Source organism: Halichoeres trimaculatus, unplaced genomic scaffold, assembly GCF_033239565.1.
Source record: "Halichoeres trimaculatus isolate MK-OKI-2021-1 unplaced genomic scaffold, fHalTri1.1 fHalTri1_scaffold_14, whole genome shotgun sequence".
Classification (NCBI taxonomy): Eukaryota; Metazoa; Chordata; class Actinopteri; order Labriformes; family Labridae; genus Halichoeres; species Halichoeres trimaculatus.
This window is the reverse complement of record NW_027437192.1, coordinates 28,542,422-28,555,276: the sequence shown is the minus strand read 5'-3', so window position 1 is coordinate 28,555,276 and position 12,855 is coordinate 28,542,422. Positions and strand designations below refer to the sequence as shown.

At 40.9% G+C, this 12,855-nt stretch overlaps 1 protein-coding gene across 6 annotated transcripts in view; it reads right to left on the bottom strand.

Annotated features, from left to right (window-relative positions):
- The window catches only part of LOC141803549 (receptor-type tyrosine-protein phosphatase U-like), a 348,868-nt gene that overhangs the window by 156,872 nt on the left and 179,141 nt on the right, over positions 1-12,855 (bottom strand). For all 6 annotated transcript variants that reach the window (XM_074687661.1, XM_074687662.1, XM_074687657.1 and 3 more), the window contains exon 4: positions 3,695-3,776. In XM_074687661.1, the coding sequence (XP_074543762.1) occupies positions 3,695-3,776 (82 nt within the window). The remainder of the gene's footprint in view (positions 1-3,694; positions 3,777-12,855) is intronic.

Below are 12,855 nucleotides of genomic sequence, written 5' to 3'. Positions count from 1 at the left end.
AACTTGTTGTGTCTTCTCCTTTAAACCACACAAGCAGAAACTCCTGAGCCACAAACTGTCTCCCTGTCTGCTGTGTCACTTTACAGTCACTGTTTAAGACCCGTCTCTGCTCAGCGGCCTTCACTTCAACATGACCTTGTCTCAACACATCTAATTTGTATTTCATACTGTCCACCAAGTCCTTCTCCATTTTACTGCTCATGGTTTTATTCTCATATCTCTTTTTTTATTTGGTGCTTGTGTGCAGCTGTTGCTTGGGTTTTATTGGGTTTTATTTCAAGTTTATCATCTCCAAAGTTAAAAACACTTCTGCATTAAGAATAAATCTGACTTAACAAGATCAGGAAGAAAAGGGACCAAGGTTTGATTCTTTTCAAAATGACTACACAGATTATCCTGAAAGAAGTAAGTAAATGTTTCAAAACTCTGAAAACAAAGGAGTAAAATTTTAGTTTTTTTAATTCTGCCAAATGTAAAACCACTTTAATGTAATTAAATCTCCACAACAACTGGAATCTATAAAACTAATAACACATCCTAAATCTAATTAAACATTCAAATATGCTGGATTTCCACCAACAAACAGTGTGGAAACTGCAAATGATAAATGATTACAACAAACAGACAAATGAATGAAAATGATCTGATTAAAAGCCTGAGTTAAACTCACTCATATACATTTTTGTTTAAGCAGATGTTTTCGCTTTGAATGATGACTCCCAGCCTGACCAGAGCTCACATCCCATTGGACACTTTAGTCCAGGTGTGATCAAAGTCAGACCAGGGGCCAATCATGATCTGAGGTCCAAAGTTCTCACATTTTCTGCAAGTGCACAAAAAAAAAAAAAAAAAAAAACATTGTGCAGCATCTCACTAAACTGCATTTCGACTGTGTATATGATAATTGTATAAAGCCAAAGCTCAGTACATTCTGCAGAAACTCAACAACCTCTGCAGCTGACGTCTTTAAATGAATGGATTTCTAAGGATGTGAAAATGTGAGAATTCAGAAAAAACATTAGAGGACACTAGACAAGATTAAAGTCATGAAACGGAGCAGAAAAGTCAAAAAAAAATGGAGCATAATGCAGGATAAGAAATAAAATGTTGTTTGCAGGTCAAAATAATCTGCATATGATAAACAATCCTGATAAAATCCAGATCCTGATTAGGGATGGGTATTTTAAGCATAAGAGCTATTCTATATCAGTTTGTAACTACATACACATACCTGCCAACCTTACACTTAGACAAAGGGGCCATTGACACGAGAAGTTTTAGGATGACATGCAAAAGTTTTGTTGCTCTTCAACCTGTCGTTTACACAGAAACAGTGTTTCAGCTGACCTAAAACGCAAACTTTTAAAAACGCCCTCCAGAGTGGGATTTTTCTGAAACGCTCTCGACACCATTGCTGTGTAAACAGTAAGCTGGTGTTTTCAGTAGATACACTGACGTCACACCCCGCCTCGCGCGAGCGCATACAACGGGACAACAGTACCGTTGTTACGATCATCGAGTACTACCGTGTTGTGCTTGTGCTGCTCAATCTGCTGTATCTGCTGACTGACTTTCAACAAAAAGTGCATCTGTTGCTCCACTTTTTAACTTAGTATTCCCCAATTCACCAGATGACCGGCTCAACTCTACTGCGGTGGAGATCTCCCAAAAGCGGCTTCTGGACAAGACAGTTATAGCACCATCTACAGGCCTGGCATGCTTACAACCGTGTTTTCAGTCCACCAGCATTTCTGTGAGGGTTTTTTTCACGGCGTTTTCATAGTGGTTTTGCGTTTTTAAATGAAACGTTGTCGTGTAAATGGGGCCAAAGATGGGGAGTGCTGTTATGCTCTGCACAGCGATCTTCAAACTCACTTCTTGGGTGACAAAGCCAAACACAGACTGTTGATCTGCGGACAGCGCCAAACTTTCTGCTGCATGCCTCAATGTCACATGGCTGTGCAGAGCTGATGACGACTTGTGATATGCTAGACTAACCTTGAAGACTGTGCCTTACATAATTTTCTTTCATTTTTTCGAAGGAGTTCCCACACTTCACAATCCATATCTTAATGTGTCCTCATTTGTGTTTTGAACCATTCGATTTTTTTGATGTTAATGACAACATTTTTCAGCTCCTCCGCAACGGCCTTGGTAGGATGATAATGCTTTGCTCCCCAGGATGGTATGCAAACAGATGCTCTACCCCCTCCCATCCCGCACTTTCCTCCTGTGTACTTGTCTCTGGATCAGAACTCCCGGAGGTCGTCTCCTTGTCACCGTCAGATGGGGATGAAGTCCATGGGCTTATACATACACACATATGAAGTCACATGGCACACACACGCAATCTTGGACTCAACACCTTCTTCAGCTGTGTTACAGTTCAGCTGCTGAGGGTTGCTGGGCACGTACGTGAGTAAGGCTGCGTGCGACCCCTCCGTAGATGAGCAGTGACATTTGTGCAAGTCTTTGAATTAATGTCTGTTGTTATCATGTGCTTATATGCTGAGGTGTTTTTTTATTGATCTCAAACTACGCCCCCTGTTGGGAATAGTCTGGGATTACCCCCCCCCCCCCCCCCCCCCCCATTCCAATGTTGGTTTTTTCTGTGTTTCCCCATGTTTGTTTTCTTATATGTCCTGAAAGGGATGTAACTGAAAAGAAATTTCCCTGTGGAGATCAAAAAAGTGTTCTTATTCTGATTCTATTTGAATATTCGAAAATCATTGCCCATCCCTTTCCTGACCCTGCCATAAAAATACATCCTGACATATTTCCCCCATAATGCCCCCTAATGGAGATCATGCTCCTTGGTCAGAAGCAGAGTTTGCTGATGTTTACGCAGCATGTAACACTAGGATCGAGAGACAATAAAAGGACAGGTGAGCTTTGATTTCACCAGTCTGTGATGAAGGAACAAAGATGCTTGAGCACACTGAGGGACTGAATTTTACAGAAACCACTAAAAGAAATAATCAACAAATAGAGCATCCATATGTTACTTTCATATTTATTTCACTGTATATGCTAGTAAGAGCTACAGGTGTATGATCATTTTCACAAAATCAAACGTGGCCCTCAGTGAATAAAGTTAAGACACTCTTCCTTAAAGCCGACCATCTAAGAATCAGCAGGGAAGAAGAAGAAAAAGAAGAAGGAGAAGAAGAAGAAGAAAAAGAAGAAAAAAGGTTTTTCTATGTTGATTATCCACACTGAGACTGTACTGGGTGAAATGGTGCAGCTAACTGAACATAATGTTACATAAGCAGCAGCACTCGTAAAGATCCAACATCTTTCATCCCTCTGGTGACAGAGAAAGAACAACACTGCCAGGAAGGATCAAAGTACAACCAGTAGCTCTCCTTTTTCCTGCCCGTAACACCAAATTAGCCTTAAGAGCACAGAGCCAGGAGCATAACCACCAAAGGGAAAGGTCAGCCATTTTTTTCCAGGACAAAAGACGACCACCTGCTGTGTAATTACGGCTTTGACAACCGGACAGGTACGGCGTACATGTGCCTCAGCTGCCCCCCTGTCGGGACGAGTTGCTTCATGGTCCTCAATCACCTACATGGAGTGCTTGAACCTCCTGGAGTTCAACAGATTCCAGTTTGTTGTTGAGCTGGACTCTTTCCCTGGACTCACTAAAGGTCAGCAGCTAAGATATGAGCGGGGCAGAACAGGTACTTACTGCAGGGGTAATTGAGCAGGACAATGTCGTCCAAGGCGATGTAGCCCTGTCGCTCCTCGGAAATGGTCGCCTCGAAGATGACCTGTGGAGACAAAGGATAATGAAATGACTACAGGCCATTACTACTTGAGTGGTGAGTGGATTGACAGGCAGGAAATTAGAGGAGATGGGATACAAAGACCTGCTGAGGGTGGAGGTACTTTGATTTTCACAGAATGTTTAAAAAAGAAGAGCTTTGATAGGAAACTTTAGAGTTCCAGTGAAAGATTTCAGACATGATTTTTGTCTCTCTGATCAATTTTTGCTTTATTTTCATTTGTAAAAACAGTATTTCTATGCTGACATTCCTCAGCAGAACTATCCTTTTGTCTAAACACCAAAAGAGAAATATCAGGTTTTTGTAGAGATCTGTATGAACCAAGAACTGAGACCTCCAGAGCCTAAACAGTGCATGTCTGCTGTTTCATTTCATTCTATTCATTGTGCTAACTCCAAATTCCTGCAGTCCTCAGTCATTCTCATCTCCTGCTTTTATTTGAATTTATGGTATGATCTTAAATTAAGTATAAATGTGTCTATTTGTTCTCAGGGTCTTAACAATGCACACATTCAACCTTCACTTCTTCTCTCCCCTCCACCGACCTTCAAAAACTACAGTATGTTCAAAACTATGCTGCTTCATTACTAACTCCCTTGACCACATCACACCCATCCTTCAGCACCTCCACTAGCTCCGTCCAGCATCGAATCATCTTCAAGATCCTGCTCGTTGTCACCTACAAAGCTCTCAATAACCTCACTCCCCCATACGATGCAGATCTCACCCGTCACTCCCCCACCCTACATATCAGATCTTCAGAAGCCAACCTCCTGAACCCCATCACCAGAACCAAGCACCGCACTGTTGGCGGCAGAGCTAACCTCAGTAACCTCCTCCAGATGCTTCATTTCAGACTGACACATATCACATGGGTCAAAAAAACATTTTGACCATTGAACGACTCAGACATGTATAAAAGAGACAACAATCTTAATCATACTTTTCTAATACTGAATCTTTCTTTTTGACTGAGTTAGTGTTTTTTTTAATCATTATTTATTTTTTATTTTTTTTTTTTCTGGTCCATAGGCGTTCATTTACCAAAATTATTGATTTTTTTATTTTATTATATTTTATTTCATTTTATTTTTATATGAATATAATAGTCCTAAGGAAGTTTTTTTTTAAGTATTTTAGTCTCAAAAATCAGCATTTTTTTTTTTTTTCAACTTTTTTTTTTTTTTTTTTTAATTTAAATCTTTGTTTCAAGATTTCTCATAGAGTCAAATGAACTTGCTGCACGGACAGATGAATCAACTAGTTTAAGAAATATTGTCATCAAATTCAGTGTTTTTATCTTGGATTAAGGATCTACTTATTTGCAGTGGAGCCTGTGTTTACTGCATTAGCTTGAGGTCATGTCCACACTGAACCAGGTATCTGGCAAGCCACATATATTTTTAGACGGCACAAAATTGCAGTTTTAAGTCACTAAAACCGATGTTTTCTAAAATGTCCGGCCAAAGTGAAGATTATAGAAAACTCTGGTTTGATGCTTTTGTGTGTAAACCAGGAGTTTTTGGTTGTCAAATGTCAGCTAAATGATGGAGGTTCACTCTGATTGGTTGGCATGGGTGTCATGTCTGAGAAACACTGCCATATAGAGGTTTGGCATGCTGCATTTATTGGCGAGTTTCCCGGGTCTGTGCGGATGAAAGTTTTTTAAAAAAACAAATGAGGGGGAGACATTTCTTTTGGAAAATGCCCGGCTATGTGTGTACAAGGCTTTTGACAGTAACTTCACCAATGCCGCCCATCTTTTCAGTCCTTCAGATTCATCAGCTCAGACAGACAACTTCATTAATCAACTCCCCATCACTGCAGAGTCTTCTCAAAAAGTAATTCAATACACAATGTTTAAAATAATAATAACAAATATTTCAAATCTAATTACTTGTTCGCTGGTAAAATGTAGGATAGTAAATTGTGGTTATGCCTGTTGGAAACCTTCCAGGGTGAGACAACCTTTTTTCGTAATTCAAGTTTGCATAACCACCCACTCACGACTCATCAGCTTTTCTCAAACAAACTATTTCTGAGGGTTGGAAAAAATTGTGGTACATTCATTTTCTTTAGGTTGGGGTGACAAGGTGAGGGTAAATTTTAGTTCTGTTTTCTAAGGACAAGAAAGAGGCTTGATGACTATTTCTTATTTGATTGTACTTGTGTGTTATTTTTACCTTTGGAGGGAGTGCTCTGCGCTACATTAGACGCAAACTGCCCTGCACAGCTCCTCCCACTCATATCACACCCATCAGAATTCACAAGTAACTCAAAAACTGTGATCAGTTAATTTAAAGTCAGTATGTTTTCAGGTGTTTGGCTGTACCACTCTGATTACACTTCTCTGAAATGGTTCAATGAGAAAGCGTACCTGTGCAATCCTGCAACAACGTTAAGGTGTTAAAATCTCCCTCATGGTTTGTGGATGAAGCAGGCCTGATGTCACACTCGCCTCCAGCAGCTTAGCCTTTAAATCCCTCTTTGATTCCACCTTATCAAACCTTACGCTGCTCAACGCATGAATAAAACTTCTCCACCGTCCCTTTCATCCGTCAGTTCAGCAGCTGCAGGAGTCCTTCACCGCAGCTTAAACATTCACTCACTCATCCAAACGAACCGGGCTCATGCGAGGCCTCAAAGTGAACCTGAAGGCCTCCCAGAGAGCGGCTGAGTCTTTCTGGGTTTCTGAGCGGTGATTACAGCCTGCAGAGCCCGAATCACCCGCTCGCCAAGCTTTCTTCACTGCAGCACGACAAACTCCAGGCGTGAGGCTCGAGTGCATTAACAAGCGGGGAGATGAAAGTTGTAGCTGAGGACTTCATAATATGTGAGTGTGTGTGTCAGCCAGTGTGGGAATTACCCTCTCACACTACCTGTGGTTATCTATGCCAGGACCCAGTGGAAGTCAGACTGTGACCGCGCACTCAGACGGGCAATAGATTGCAATGTTGACAATACATCAGGCTTTAAGTGCCTCGGGCGAATCAATACCACAAAAGGCCTTGGCAGATGGAAACAGACTAAGGCTTTCTTTCCACTAATTTATTTTTATTTTTCATTCCTGTGTCGGGCCATTAGAGACGTCTGACCGATTAACTCTTCAATTCATCACGCGTCAACGCACCCACTGCCATCGATTCACTCAGCTCCGAGCTTTGAGCCATCATTAAGCTCCTCCGCATCAACCCTCACGTACAGAAAAGCGTGTTTGAGAGTGACTGCGCCACACGCTGAGGAATAACCTTGGCATCCACAAGCCAGTGATGATGAGAAGAAGAGTTGTTATACAAATGGTTACAATAGAATCCCTTTGCACTTTGTACAAACAAAGCAGACGCCACGAATGAGGTGATTGGCTCGATGTCTGGAGAGCAAAGTGAATGCAGAGTGGGAGAAGGTACGGCAGCTCTGAGGGGCTCAACCACTGTAGCTGCAGAGAGAAACTTCTGCAAGAGGCATCGGATAAAGCTAGGGTCCCTCGAATTTGACATTAAACTGCATGGACAGTGCACATATAGCTAACATAGCCACAGATAAAATACATCTAGTGTCATGAAATAGTAAGAAGGGCAGCTACAAAGAAAAGAAGAAGAAGAAAAAGAAGAATGGAAGAAGCCTGATTTAGATCCTTAACAAAATAAAAACTACAACCATCATATTAAAGAGGGGGTATGTTTTGTTTCTTTTGGGTTTTTTTTTTAATCAGACTTTATACTGCCCCTCTTGTTGTGCTGCTGTAGCTTTAAGTGGCTTACAACTATTTTTATTCTCAGTAGTGTTAATAAAAAACCTTTATTTCAGCCTCTGTCTGAAACACATTTTTGGCTGCCGTCTCTTTAAGGCTCCCCATTCCACAAACCCTCTTCCCTCTAATTGGCCAGAGGGGAGGGGGTTTGCTCTGTGGCAGTGCTGGTATAACTGGTGAAGATACTGTGCTTTTTTTTCCCCAAAAAAGTTACTTTTTGGGGCTTTTTATGCTTTCAATCAAAAAGGGGCAGGACAATGAGGTTCGCCCTCAAGTGGGGTCAGTTTTTTTTTTTTTTTTTTTAGTTGCTACACAGACTTCTGTAACGTTCGAGCCTCACATTTTTAATGTCCAAACTGTAGAAAGCATAGAGCTAGGTATCAATCTTTTTTTTTCAATACCTGTACAGAAACTGATGCCTTCACTTCAATACTGGTTCCTGAAAGATACTTTTTTCAGTTTTATAATACTAGTTTTATAATATCGGTTAAAACAAAAATGAAAATTACATCACACATCAAAGCACAAATGTTGAGTTTAAAGTTCTGCTTTTTTCCACTTTGAGCAGTTTCCTGACATTAAAAAAGTAATCACTGAAGAAGAAGATAAACTTTATTAATCTTCTTGGGGTAAATTCTGTTTTTTACACTCTGAACATACCACATATACACACACATGCACAAACAGCGCTTCTGCACAGAGACATGCACTGATCTGAGAAGTCAGAGTCAGGGTGCTGAACTCTCAGCGCGCACCTGGGCAGTTGTGGGTTTTGGTGCCTTGCTCAAGGGCACCTGACAGTGCTCAGGAATGTAAGCCAACACCTCCTCAGCTATCAGCTCCCAATCATGGTTTGCACCTGGGCTTGAACCCATCACTGCAACCCCAATAATGATAATGAATAATTGCCAAAATTATTGCAAAAGAAGTTGTGAAAAAGTGACAGGTCCATATATACTGAGTACACTGTGAATGTGTTTATGACTACAAATAAACTATCTCATGTCAATTCTTGTTGTTGTTGTTTTTTTTTTTCTTATTTTGTTTTGTTTTAATGTCAAATTATCAACCCTTATCCTTTATCCGGGCTTTGGATCAACAAAAGTGACCCAAAGAGACAAGCATGAGCACGATTCATTTGCATGCTGCCCGCTGAGGAGCAGCGGTGCTGGAGATCAATACATGGTTTCACATCAGTCTCCAACTCCTGAAAAGTCACTAGATTTGTTGCCAGTTGCTTCTTGGAAAAAAAAAAAAAAAAAAAGCTGCTGGAGGGTCCTGAAAAATCGCTCAATACAGCGACATAGATGCTAAGTCGGCAACACTGCCCTGCATGCTGCAACCATGTGTAACGTTAAAGCCAGTCACTGTGGCATGATCACGTGATTAACCCATTGGGCACTGAAAGACGAGGCATGTTTTCATCAGTACTACAGAAGCATTTTCACTGGTGTCATAAAAGAGCTGAAGTTTGGTACCCAGCCCGAAGAAACCCTGGACACAATGTCCGAGACATGACTGACTCATTTCTGAAAAAGAGGGATGAATGGAGATGGTGCTCATGTTGGACATGCTGACTCCAATTAGCTTCTGACGACCCTGGAAAACGGAAGAGTTGCACTTTCGCTCTTTAAAACAGCTACAACGTGCTCACCTGGCAGTTACATCAACCATCTAATTCTGTAGGACTCCTTGTCTGAATAAAACCAAAAGGATGTCTAAAAAAATGTTGTCACGGTGAAGTCAGAGCATCGCCTGAAGTCTGACTTTGATGCATTCAAGATTACAGGAGCTTTCACAGTGCAGCAGGTCTGAGTGAGTCCTCTTTTGGGAAAACAAATAATATATGAATGTGAACCATGGAGTACCAATTTGTTCCTGAGCCCGTGAAGATGTTTTCTTGATTTCATAGTGCTGTTTTATTTTTCCTCAGTCTGATGCTGCAGAGCACGGAGCTGTCAGGTCCTCCATGGGGAGGGAGATATGGAGCGATATAGGCAGAGAAAACAGGGAGAGGCGAAACAACTTGAACATAGGTGAGAAAAGATAGAAAGTAGAGGGTGTAAGCCTAAGCCATGACAGGATCTGATAGCATTTTTAATATCTGATAGCAAAAGTTTCACCCCTTCCAATACTTTAACAAGGAGGCAAACCCATTTCTGCAAAAATAAAAGAAGCTGGTTCCTCAGGTGCAGAATATCCAGAGCAAGGTAATGTTATTTTCCAGTCGTCTATCAGGCTTTTGTTGTAACAAGAAGGCCGAGAAAAAAGCAGGGGTGTGACACTGCAGAGGCACAATCTGTGAAGTATGAATCAAGGTTTGGTTTACTGCAAACAGCAGGGTGCCATCTCCAAAGACGGAGCGCCGTGTCGGGGGCCAGAGGAAAAGATGTGGAGGATAGATCAGGCAGGTTCTGGCACCAGAACAGCGAGTGTGGACAGTAAATGGGAGGGAAGCAGGTGGACAGTCACATTAGATGTAAAAATCATGCAAGCATTTTAATATGCACCTCCTGCTGCATCGTGTTTGGCTCATAAAATTCAATGCTGGAGAATTGATGGTGTGGAGTAACAAAAATCCATACTGCAGCCTGGGAGGCTTCCCAGAGAATACATAAAATCAGCAGTGGTAATAAAAGTGATTTCATTAAAAACAAGATTTGCACAGTAATTAATATTTCAAGCTTTTAGTTTCCATTACAGCGCAGCACAAATTATTTATGAGTGTGCGCTAATGATAAAGCTCTCGACTGATCTGCAGGCGGCATCAATCTTCATGAGGAATTTGATTAACTTAACGACTTACATGCAATCGTTTCAGGAATGTGGGGAACAAATTTGCAACAATGTTCTCTTAATTGATTTCTTCAGCTCGAATGAGGCCGACACGATTGATCGTTATTGGAAATGTGGCAGTAAACATTGGGATATATGACATGCAATCACCTGCCACCTCTGCAGCCCCGCGGGGAACAACGCGAGGCGTACAGTCGCTCGTCTGCAGTGTGCTGCTGCTGCTGGAGGAGGAGGAGGAGGAGGACAGCATATGCTCCATGTTTTCTTTGAGTGTGTGTGTAAGAGCGATGTGTGTTCTCGCTTCTCTTGCTTCGACACCTGTTTAATCATCGCACCTTTCCATTGTTGCATGATTGATTAGCTGGCTGAAAGGAAAAACCTTCAGTCACAAAGACCTCATAAGATTTCATATTCTAATTTTGAGCTGCATGGGGAGTGTGTGATCATACGATTGAATACTAAAAAAGATTAAAATTTAGATTTCAAAATGGAAAAGCACCAACTAAAAATGTGTAATAAAGGTCAGTAGTAGCATCATTTTTTATTCATTTCAGTGAATTATTCAAAACACTAGACTTTTACTCAACGCTTGAATTTTGGTATGCAAAATAAACTTATGTAACCAGTTTCAAGAAGACGTGAATACATTTTAAAGTGAGAGTTTTAAAAAGTGTGCTTTTGGAAAAGCCTGAGGAGACATTACACCGTCTCACTCACAGTTATTAAACGTGGCACAGCCTCTCACTGGGAATTCTGTCCTTTGTAAGAACCAAAGGTTAGAGTTGCCTCAACTTTCACCACCTGGGTGATGATTTAAAAGAGAAAGCAGATAACAGAGGTAAGCAAGAGATAGGGAAGATAAGAAAAGGTGAGGCTTAATGGTGAGGTGCTCTGGGATTTAAGATGGTACGATAAGGAGGACAAAGCAGTTAGGGAACAGTAAGAGGAGTCAGGAAACTCTAACACAGACTGGCTGGTGTTTCCAAACAGCAACAATGCCTCCACGATCCGAGCTGACAGGAAGAGAGTGCACCAGTCTGATCTGTTGTCTCATCTTTGGCCCTTTTAAAGCTCCATTAGTCTTTGTCTCAGTGTGAGCCGACTGAAGTGGAGCAGTGTCCAACAAACTTTACCTTCCCATCTACTCAAACGTTCAGCCCTGCAGGTAACAGTGCAACAAACTTTTTCTGAATGTAGAGTAAAGTTCAAGCTTATATACTACACAGGTGAGAGGAAGATAAACTTTTGATAGCTTCAGACAAAAAGTGTCCCTCATGTGAGTTTTAAGCCCCATGCAGTTCAGTTCAGTTCAGCTTAGTTCAGTTCAGTTCAGTTCAGTTCAGTTCAGTTCAGTTCAGTTCAGTTCAGTTCAGTTCAGTTCAGTTCAGTTCAGTTCAGTTCAGTTCAGTTCATCCTATTACAGCACGCATTTAGTGGCATTTCCATTGACTAAAACCAAGACAGGCCCTCAAATTGCACTAATTAGTAAATTTGAAACGATGCGGTACCAACTGGTACTCAATGGTACCAATTTTCTGTACTTTTTTTGTTTTTAAGTAATAAAAATATCAATTTCTTGAAAAAAAAAAAATCTTGAAAAAAAAAAGTTTTTTGTTCTTTTTTCAATTTGACATATTTATTCTTCAATATATAACCTTGCAATGCTGTGTTTATGTCCAGCATGGAAAATCACCTACTCTTCCACTCTGTTACAGTCACAAGGATGCATTTAGGTACCTAAACATGGTAACTTTTGATGTTATGTGAATCGGTACCCGGTACTTTTAACAGGATTCAGTTGGTACCTATAAAAGTACCAAATTCGGTATCCATCCCTATTGCACACTTAATCCATAACTTTCATTGGTCATTCTTTTTTTCAGAATAGGTTAGATTTTTTTTTTTTCCATTGCCAAGCTCATTTCCTGGGTAGTTTGCCCATTCTGAGACGCCGTAGGCTACTTGCAACATCTAATTTTTACATTTTCTGAAATATTTTCTCTACACATTTTGGGCGATGTTTACATGATGAAAGATTTGTGTATGTTTGTGTGTGTGTGTGATTGAAATGAGTCAACTTTTCTCGCACTGTGAGTTTTCGTAAATAATACAAGACAAACACATCGGAGACAGGTGTCTATGTGTGATGCATTTTTTTCTTTTTTTTACAGATCCAAAAAAACGCATCTCAGAAAAACAGGCTCAGTGTGCAAAGACCTGTACCGTCCCACTTTTTGGTACCCTTCTGTTGGGATGCCAGACATACTGATCCAACCCCCAGAGGGTGGAGTTAGAAGCACTGCATTCCACTGATTGGTCGAAAGAATCGTCACTTCCTGTGCAACAGCAGTACTAAATAAAAATACATAACCCTGCCATGTTGAAATCTACAGTCGACTTCCTGAAGATAACTTTTCTTTTGGAAAATGGCGTCACACATCATCACTTTTTGTTTACTGTGTTGCGTTCTTAGTTGGATTTATTAGCCGGGTTCACTGTGTCACGCTGCGATGCCGT